Source organism: Dermatophagoides pteronyssinus, unplaced genomic scaffold (assembly GCF_027571235.1).
Source record: "Dermatophagoides pteronyssinus isolate colony J.1.1.1.1 unplaced genomic scaffold, Derpt_VIB-CSIC_2022.12 sq0119, whole genome shotgun sequence".
NCBI lineage: Eukaryota > Metazoa > Arthropoda > Arachnida > Sarcoptiformes > Pyroglyphidae > Dermatophagoides > Dermatophagoides pteronyssinus.
Window position 1 is genome coordinate 221 of NW_027461604.1, and position 11072 is coordinate 11292.

General features: G+C 26.8%; 1 protein-coding gene across 1 annotated transcript; it reads right to left on the reverse strand.

Moving 5' to 3' along the window:
* Nucleotides 1-7902: 7902 nt before the first annotated feature.
* Nucleotides 7903-10829, reverse strand: LOC113789459 (uncharacterized). Its single transcript, XM_075824426.1, has one exon. It carries the CDS (start codon nucleotides 10532-10534, stop codon nucleotides 8267-8269), a length of 2268 nt encoding a protein of 755 aa, XP_075680541.1. The 5' UTR covers nucleotides 10535-10829; the 3' UTR covers nucleotides 7903-8266.
* Between the last annotated feature and the right edge of the window lie 243 nt (nucleotides 10830-11072).

Consider the following 11072-nt stretch of genomic DNA (forward strand, 5'->3'; position numbering starts at 1 on the left):
GAATTGTGAGCTTATAACTTCACTTTAAGGAATTGTGAGCTTATAAGTCCACACTTCCACTTTATGAACTTATAACTTCACTTTAAGGAATTGTGAGCTTATAAACTCATACGAGAACGTTGTGAGTTTATAACTTCATACGAGAAAAAATGTGAGGTTTAAAATAAAATAAAACCCCTATACGCAAGCGTTTTTTTATTAAAAAATCTTGATGCGCAAGTGAAATTAAATTAAATTATTGAAGTTTTAATTATTTTTCATTTAAAGATATATTATTAATTATTATAATTATTAAACAAGGCTAATAGAAATTTATCAATAGAAATCGGCTCAGGAACATGAAAAGAGAACCCGACTTGGTTTTCATTGTTCGATCCATCTTTATAGATTATGACCTCGTGATCAAATGGACAAATAAAGTAAATTAGAATCTTTGCATTCATTCGACACTTGTCGGCATTGAAGTTGAGACAGATAGCAATCGAACATCCCCAACATAAATGTCATTCTTTCTCAATCTTAGCTTGATTCGGTGTTATTGTAGGTAGTGATAAAAATACTTAAAACAAAACCAATGAGATTAGGAAAAAACATGGAACAAGTTAGACATAAACAACAATCATATTCAATGAACAAACCTGATAACCAAATTTTGTAAACGAACCACACTTAACAAAAATAATGAATAACAACTACACTGTTAAAAATGGTATGACTTTATAAGTTCATAAAGTGGAAGTGTGGACTTATAAGTTCACATTTTTTCTTGTATGAAATTATAAACTCACATTATTTCTCGTATGGAGTTATAAAATCACAACGTTTTTCGTATGAGTTTAAAAATTCGAATTTTGGATTTTATTTGTAATTAAAAACTCATAATGTTTTTCGAATGGACTTATAATCTCACATGGTTTCTCGTATGAAGTTATAAACTCACAACGTTTTTCGTATGGAGTTATAAAATCACAACGTTTTCGTATGACTTTAAAAATTCTAATTTTGGATTTAATTTTATTTTTTAAAATTAAAAACTCATAATGTTTTATGAATGGAGTTATAAACTCACATGGTTTTTCGTATGAAGTTATAAACTCATAACGTTTTTCGTATGAGTTTATAAGCTCACAATTCCTTAAAGTGAAGTTAAAAAATCACAATTTTGGATTTTATTTTATTTTTCAAATTACAAACTCACAACGTTTTTCGTATGAGTTTATAAGTTCACAATTCCTTAAAGTGAAGTTATAAAATCACAATTTTGATTTTATTTTATTTTTTCAAATTACAAACTCACAACGTTTTTCGTATGAGTTTATAAGTTCACAATTCCTTAAAGTGAAGTTATAAAATCACAATTTGATTTTATTTTATTTTTCAAATTACAAACTCACAACGTTTTCGTATGAGTTTATAAGTTCACAATTCCTTAAAGTGAAGTTATAAAATCACAATTTTGATTTTATTTTATTTTTTCAAATTACAAACTCAAAAAATTGGATTTTTGGACTTGGAAAATTTTTGAAAATTTTGAATTCATGTGGAGGCGACGAGCGCCCTCATAATTGAAATTAGCTGTTAGGGTTCTGTTTTGATTATTTAAACTACTGTTCGATTAGTTGTTATTCATTATTTTTGTTAAGTGTGGTTCGTTTACAAAATTTGGTTATCAGGTTTGTTCATTGAATATGATTGTTGTTTATGTCTAACTTGTTCCATGTTTTTCCTAATCTCATTGGTTTTGTTTTAAGTATTTTTATCACTACCTACAATAACACCGAATCAAGCTAAGATTGAGAAAGAATGACATTTATGTTGGGGATGTTCGATTGCTATCTGTCTCAACTTCAATGCCGACAAGTGTCGAATGAATGCAAAGATTCTAATTTACTTTATTTGTCCATTTGATCACGAGGTCATAATCTATAAAGATGGATCGAACAATGAAAACCAAGTCGGGTTCTCTTTCATGTTCTGAGCCGATTTCTATTGATAAATTTCTATTAGCCTTGTTTAATAATTATAATAATTAATAATATATCTTTAAATGAAAATAATTAAAACTTCAATAATTTAATTTAATTTCACTTGCGCATCAAGATTTTTTAATAAAAAAACGCTTGCGTATAGGGGTTTTATTTTATTTTAAAACCTCACATTTTTTCTCGTATGAAGTTATAAACTCACAACGTTCTCGTATGAGTTTATAAGCTCACAATTCCTTAAAGTGAAGTTATAAGTTCATAAAGTGGAAGTGTGGACTTATAAGCTCACAATTCCTTAAAGTGAAGTTATAAGCTCACAATTCCTTAAAGTGAAGTTATAAGTTCATAAAGTGGAAGTGTGGACTTATAAGCTCACAATTCCTAAAAGTGAAGTTATAAGCTCACAATTCCTTAAAGTGAGTTTATATGTTCACTTGGTCTAATGTGAACTTATAAGTCCACACTTCCACTTTATGAACTTATAAAGTCATACCATTTTTAACAGTGTAATCGAACAGTAGTTTAAATAATCAAAACAGAACCCTAACAGCTAATTTCAATTATGAGGGCGCTCGTCGCCTCCACATGAATTCAAAATTTTTCAAAAATTTTCCAAGTCCAAAAATCCAATTTTTTTGAGTTTGTAATTTGAAAAATAAAATAAAATCAAAATTGTGATTTTATAACTTCACTTTAAGGAATTGTGAACTTATAAACTCATACGAAAAACGTTGTGAGTTTGTAATTTGAAAAAATAAAATAAAATCAAAATTGTGATTTTATAACTTCACTTTAAGGAATTGTGAACTTATAAACTCATACGAAAAACGTTGTGAGTTTGTAATTTGAAAAAATAAAATAAAATCCAAAATTGTGATTTTTTAACTTCACTTTAAGGAATTGTGAGCTTATAAACTCATACGAAAAACGTTATGAGTTTATAACTTCATACGAAAAACCATGTGAGTTTATAACTCCATTCATAAAACATTATGAGTTTTTAATTTTAAAAAATAAAATTAAATCCAAAATTAGAATTTTTAAAGTCATACGAAAAACGTTGTGATTTTATAACTCCATACGAAAAACGTTGTGAGTTTATAACTTCATACGAGAAACCATGTGAGATTATAAGTCCATTCGAAAAACATTATGAGTTTTTAATTACAAATAAAATCCAAAATTCGAATTTTTAAACTCATACGAAAAACGTTGTGATTTTATAACTCCATACGAGAAATAATGTGAGTTTATAATTTCATACAAGAAAAATGTGAACTTATAAGTCCACACTTCCACTTTATGAACTTATAAAGTCATACCATTTTTAACAGTGTACTGATATTGTAATTTTCGGTGCAATGATTTTGTGAGTGTGTGTGTGTGTGTGTGTGTATAAGAAGTTTTACAGTTTGTTTCTTATGGTTTTTGTTGAATATGTGTAAGTGTGCATTCGATATAGATATTTTTATCAAAAGTTTCTTTGGAATTTTCGGTTTTTTTTCAATTTATCATTTTATTCGTATAAGAAATTCTGTCTTGTTCTCAATTATCCATAAAGTATGTGTATAAAGTAAGTGTGTGTGTGTGTGGGCAGTAGAATAAAAATCAAAATAAAAAAAATCAACAGTCGAAACTGGAAAAAAAAGTGAATAAAGAAAATCGTTAACATGTGTGTGTGTAATATGGATCACATTGAGAGAATAATCAAGTGCAACAAGAAAAGAAAATCCTTTCTTTTTTTTGGCCCAAGAGAGATTGATTTATATATCGTTGTCCTTGTTATGGTTTCATTTAAAGTTTATTTTTTCTTCAAATAAATGATTAATTTGATGTAATAGAATATAAAACGAAAAGAAAATTAAGATTTTTTTTTGTTGTTGTTGCTTGTTGTTGGCTTGTAATTTGTGTTGTTATTATTATTTTTTTCCTTTTCCGATTCATTTATAATTACTGGATATAACTTGATTACTGATGTACGTTACTGTAAAGTGGATTCTTGTTTTCATCACCAAGAAAAAAAAATAATTGAAAAAAAGCTAAAATAGATTAGGTACTTTTTCAAAATGAAAGATTTAACCATGTAAGAAAAAAAAATCATGTCAAAAGCAACAACAACAAAAACCATTATCTCGTCTTATCCGATGTTGTTGTTAAAAAAAAACTTATTAAAGATTTTTAATTTGAAAATTTTTATTATTATAAAAAATTCCTTCTTAAATACACAATTTTGAATATGTCAGATGAAAAAAAGAAAAACAAACTACAGTGGTACCTCGGTTAACGACGATGATCGGGTCCTGAAAAACCGTCGTTAACCGAAATGTTCGTTAACCGAGGTACGATTTTCCATAGGTTTCAATGGAGAGCGGATAAAATTGATCCGACCTCAGACCTTGATTTCCTATTATCACCTTAAATTCTCGAAAAAAGCCATGTAATCATAATAAACTGATTATTTTTGAATTCGTTCTTATCTAGGCTAATCCATAGACTGGATCTGATAACGGAAATCATCACTTTTCGGTGATAAAAATGAAAAATGTCCCACTTCCCTTAAAAGTTTGCTTCACTGTCATAATTCTTTACCTTTTTTCTCAAAAAGAGTTGCAATATGTTTTAGATTGTCTAACGATGGTCACTAAAAAATCCAAATTCATTTGTTTGAAGATCATCACTAAAAAATCCAAATTCACTTGTTCGAAGATCATCACTAACGAATCCGAATTCACTTGCTTAAAGATCATCACTAAAAAATCCAAATTCACTAACGAAGCAATGTTCTCTGACAAATCCAAATTCACTTGCTTAACGATGGTCACTAACAAATCAAAATTCACTAACAAGCAATGATCACTGAAAAATCCAAAATTCACTTGTTTAACCATTCCAACAATGGCCAGTAAAGAATTCAAATTCACGTGTTTATAACGATTCAATTCGTTCAAAACGATTGAATTCAAAATGAAATTTTGCAAATTTTAAATCCATTCAAACCCAGGAAATTGTTTTCTTATTCAAATCCGAAATCTTTCAAAAATGAACCATATTCTCCCATAGCACTTTTTGATAACCAATCGAATTTTATTCCTTGATCGATAAGATTTGTTAAACTTTTCATTCTTTGTTGGACTTGTTTCGTTTATGAATTTGAATTCGTTACTTAGTTGAAATTGTTTAGAAAATGAATTTGGATTTTTCAGTGATCATTGCTTGGTTAGAAATTTGGATTTTTCAGTGATCATTGCTTGGTTAGCAAATTTTGATTTGTTAGTGACCATCGTTAAGCAAGTGAATTTGGATTTTCAGTGATCATTGCTTGGTTAGGAAATTTGGATTTTTCAGTGATCATTGCTTGGTTAGCAAATTTTGATTTGTTAGTGACCATCGTTAAGCAAGTGAATTTGGATTTTTCAGTGATCATTGCTTGGTTAGGAAATTTGGATTTTTCAGTGATCATTGCTTGGTTAGCAAATTTTGATTTGTTAGTGACCATCGTTAAGCAAGTGAATTTGGATTTTTCAGTGATCATTGCTTGGTTAGGAAATTTGGATTTTTCAGTGATCATTGCTTGGTTAGGAAATTTGGATTTTTCAGTGATCATTGCTTGGTTAGGAAATTTGGATTTTTCAGTGATCATTGCTTGGTTAGCAAATTTTGATTTTTCAGTGATCATTGCTTGGTTAGCAAATTTTGATTTGTTAGTGACCATCGTTAAGCAAGTGAATTTGGATTTTTCAGTGATCATTGCTTGGTTAGGAAATTTGGATTTTTCAGTGATCATTGCTTGGTTAGTAAATTTGGATTTGTCAGTGATCATCGTTAAGCAAGCGAATTTTGAATCGTTAGTAATCATAGCTGAATAAGGGAATTCAGATTTGTTCAACCAAAAAGAATCATTTTCGGCTAGCGATTATTATATTTGGAACTTGTAATTTTCATGAAATTTCTTGATTAGATATCAATTCTCATAAGTAGGATGTTGTCTTTGTTGAAAAAATCAAATATTTATAATAAATTATACGCAAAAAATCAAAAATTGATTTTTTAAATCGTCGTTAACCGAAAAAATCATCGTTAACTGAGGTAATTTTTTCTCCTGACCCATCGTCGTTAACCGAAAATTTCGTTAACCGAGGTGTTCGTTAACCGAGGTACCACTGTAAATATTTTTGATTGAATTTTCTTTTGAAATTCTGTTTTTTTCTGAAAACAAATTTTTCAATCAAAATGATAAAAAATTGTAGAAAAAATAACAAAATGATTGGCTTTTTATTTTTGTTTATTCAGCTTTTATTTTGTAAAAAATAATAGCCAAAATGTAATTTTGTGAACAAGATTTTGTTTCGTAAAAATTTATTACAAATAATAATAATGATGAAAAGAAAAACAAATTGAAAATCAAAACTTATTCATCATCATTTTTCTGGCCAAAATTTTCTTTGAAAACCAGTTTTTTCCCCCATTATTAATTTTTTGAAAAATAAACCGAAATGGAACAATTTCTTTGATTTTGGATATTCCGGATATGTTTAGCAATTGAAAAAAGAAAATACCTTTCTACGATGGATAGGAAATAGAGAAAACAACAGCAAAAATATATTGTCCATAAATTAATTAGATTGTATTTTTCTTTTTTTTGAAAAGTATTTTATATTTATTTGTTTGTGTTATCATCCATATATCACGTTTTGTTATTCAGATCAAAAAATTCTTTTCTTTTTTTTGTAACAGATCTAACAATGAAAGATGACATAAGAATAAAATTGAATGAAAAAAATTTCCCATGTGTGTGTTTTTCATAATAATGTTTGTTTTGTCTCACTCCTTCACAATCTCTCTCTCTCTCTTTATGTTATCATCAGGTAAAATAAGGCAAAATTCTGGTGAACATCTTTTTGTTTTGTATATTTCATAATAAAGACATGGAGAGATTTTTTGTTTTGTTTTTTTTTGCGCATTACATTTTCAATGTAAAGAATATGTATATATTTAATATGAATGAAAAGTGTGTTTATAAATGAATATTTATAAACAAAATAAAAACAAAATAATAAGACAATTATAAATCATCATCATCATCATCATCGCATATATGAATCATTGTCTAACTGGATGAATTTTGTCACACACAAAAGAATGTTTGAAATATGATGACTTCAATAAGAATTTATGTAAATGAGAAAGGTTTGTTTGGTTCTCTGTCTGTCTATCTTTTGTGTGTTTACACCCACGTGAAAGACAAAACAAAACAAAACAAAACAAAAACTGAATGAATGAAAACAAAAGAATCTTGATATTTTTTGCTTCTTCTCTCGCTTGATTGAATGAAATGAAAAACAAAATAAGAATAATAATATTTTGCCACATTTTGAATAGAAAGTGAATATAAAGTGTTTAATATTTAAATTTGTTAGAATCTAATTTCTATTCTGTGTATCAGTGGTGTGAAAAGGAAAGAATTTTATCATTTTTTGTTTTCCATGTAATTCTTTTGTTATCTATTTTTGTATCTTTTTTTTTGTTGTTGTTGAGGGGAGGGAATGAAACATTTCACAATTTTTTGTTTTGTTTTGTTGCCTTTTTTTTCAAACAATCAGAATATCTATCATCATCATCATCATCATCATCGTGATTTGAAGCAATTTTTTTTCAATTATTCATAAACTTTCTCTAAAAGTGTTTGGTTAATTTATCAAAGTCTTCTTTTACCTTTTCGAATGATGTAAACATTTATATTATTATCATTTTTAACCGAAAAAAAATCTATGGATAAATAATTTATTGATTACAGAATCTTTTTTTATTTTATTTGATACAGGGACATGCGAAAAATTGAGAAAATTCTCGAATGAGGAATCCAAATGTCCGATTTGGCGATTGGATGGATTAATTGTTGATAACAAACGAGTTTTTTTTGGTGAAAAATATAAATTTTATTTTCATAATTTTTATTTTTTTAAATAAATTAATTTTTACAATGATAAAAATATAAATAAAGTATTTTTAGATAAATAAATAGATTTTTCTTTTTACAATATTATGATTATGGTGAAATGTTTATCATCCACTCACTCTCTCAATAACAGAATTTTCATTTATTCAATTCAATTCGATTCTAGGTCAATTCATTTCATCAGAATGCTGCCATCATCCTATGATTGTATTTCGGTTCTTTCGTCTGTTTGTTTACTTGTTTGAATTTTCCATTTGAATTATTATTGCATTATTTGATGATGAATAAATAATTTTCCTGTTTTTTTTGTACTCTCTTCACACAATTATAATAATGATATTCGTTGTTTGTTATGGTGATTAATATTACTATTATTATCATGTTTATCATTCGATTTAATTGAGAAATTTTTTTTCATTATACATTTCTTTTGAATTTGAATTGAATTGTTATGATGATGATTATGATGATGATTTATTAGATTTTCATTGTTGTTGACATTATCGTCATCGTCATTGGAATGAATATTGGAATTTAATATTGATAATGTTATTGGTAATAAGGATGTTTCATTTATTGAACATTCATCGTCATCATCATTATCATCATCATCAATTGATTCCTGATTTGGTGATATATTTACTGTACGAAGACTTATTGTATCGGTTGATGATAATGGTCGTTGATATGATTTACATTTTAGTTGATTTTTTTGTTGTTGTTTGTTGACATGTTGATCAATAGAAATGGTCACCATCATTTCACTTTCACAATTATCATCATCATCATCATCATCGTGAATATCATCATCATAATTTTCTGAATCATCATTATTTGAATAATAATTATTATTATCATTAAAATGATTACCAATGATTGTTGTTTGTTGTTGTTGTTGTTGACAAATATTAATCAAAGAATTATTATTATTATTATTATTATTATTATGTAAATAGTTATTCGGTTTTTGTTGTTGTTGTTGTTGTTGTTGATTTTGATGTTGATGATAACCAATAACAGCTGGTAATGTCATTGTTGCTGAAACTGAACCAGTTGATGGTGTACTTGTACCAATATTACGTTCAAATTTACGATTTGTAAATAGAAAAAAACATAATGTTAAAAATATACGTTGATGACGAGCAATAATTTGTTTTGAACGTTTACGAAAATCTTCATTCATAAAACAATAGATAAATGAATTATAACAAACGGATGTCATTGCCCAAATATGTAATGCTAGAAATAGATTCCAATGAAAATGTACAAGATGAAAATCAATAATTAAATGATACATTGTTATTGGTAACCATGTGATTAAAAAACCAACAATAATTAATACAAGCATTGTAATACGTTTACGTTTTGCTTCAACAACACGACGATTCAATTCATCACAATAATGTTTAGCTAATTTTCCTTGATGTGCTATTATACGACCAATACGACAATATAATATTGTTGTCATACCTAATGGTAATAAGAATTGTGTAAATGTTGCTAATAATGATAATATTAATGGCATCTGTTCTTTTATTGAATGTGGATATTCAGCACGACAACGACGTATCATTTGTCCATTGGATAATTCAGTCCATACAACAACATTGAATATTGTATGTGGTAATGCTAATAATATTGATATGATCCATATAAATAATATACATATTTTTATACGTATTCTACTCATCGAATGTGTTATATGATTAAAACCAACACGTGATGATATAACAATATTTGGTCCAGTAGTACCCAATATTGAACGATAACGATGCAAACAAATTGCAGCCATTGTTAATGCTGAAACATAAACACTTGTTACCTGTAATGTTGGCATTATCATACAAAATGAATCTGGAAATGGCCAATCCAATAATAAAAATCTAGCACAATTAAATGGTATATTCAATACAGTAGTTAATATATCGGATATTGTTAAACTAAATATTAAAATATTTGTTGTTGTACGTAATTTTGGTGTAGAATATATTACATGACAAACAAGATAATTTCCACATAATGAAAAAATTATTATTAAACTATAGCAAATAATAACGATAATATTTCTTATACTATGATCATTATCAATATAATTTGTTGATTGTTGATCATTAATTATTGATGATTGTGATTCATTATCATAATATGATGTTAATGTTAATGATAATTTTTGTATTTTATGACCAAATGGTTTTGTTGTTTTTATCTGTTGATCATCATCATCATTATTATTATCATTATCATCATCATCATCATCATCGTCATCATAAGTATCAAATGATTCCATAGGTGATGATTGATGATCAAAATCTGGTAATTCATCGGCAATATTTGAACGTAAATTATGAATTAAATTCCAATTAATATCACTTTGATTATGATTAACATTTTTGTTTGATATTTTTTCTTGATGATCATCATCATTTACATTTGCTTTCATATAGATTGTTTCAATTAATTTAAGAAAATCGGATGAAAATTGTATGGTTGAATCATCATTTGTATTATTATTATTACTTTGATTATTTGATAATTGTAAATGTTGTAAATGTTGTTGTTGTTGTTGTAATGTTTTTGGATGTAAAACAATCATTTCAGTTGAATGTCCAAAATAATCATCATCATTATCGATACTTTTATCATTATTAACATCTTCAACATCAACAGTATTATTATAAAATTGATTATCAATTGTTGAATTATTTGTTAATAATAATGATGATGTAACTGATTCAAATAATAATTCAGCTTTTGTTGAATTTTTTGTTGCTGTTGTTGTTGTTGTTGTTGTTACCAATATGATTGGTATGGATGTTGTTGAATTAGCAATAATTATATGATATACAATTGGTAATCTTTCCGTTGTATCATTATTATTTATATTTTCATTTAAATTTAATGAATTAAATAAGGATGATGATGATGATGTTTCAGAAGATGATAATTTATCATTATTTTTAGAAGCTAATATCACATTTGGATGTGAAAGTAATTGTTGAAATAAACGTTTATATGATTCATCATCATCATCATCATCATCATCAATAAATGATGATGATGATGATTTATCACTGAAATTATTATCGGAAATTGTATCAAAATCGAAATTATTATTTTCATTTTGTTCTGAA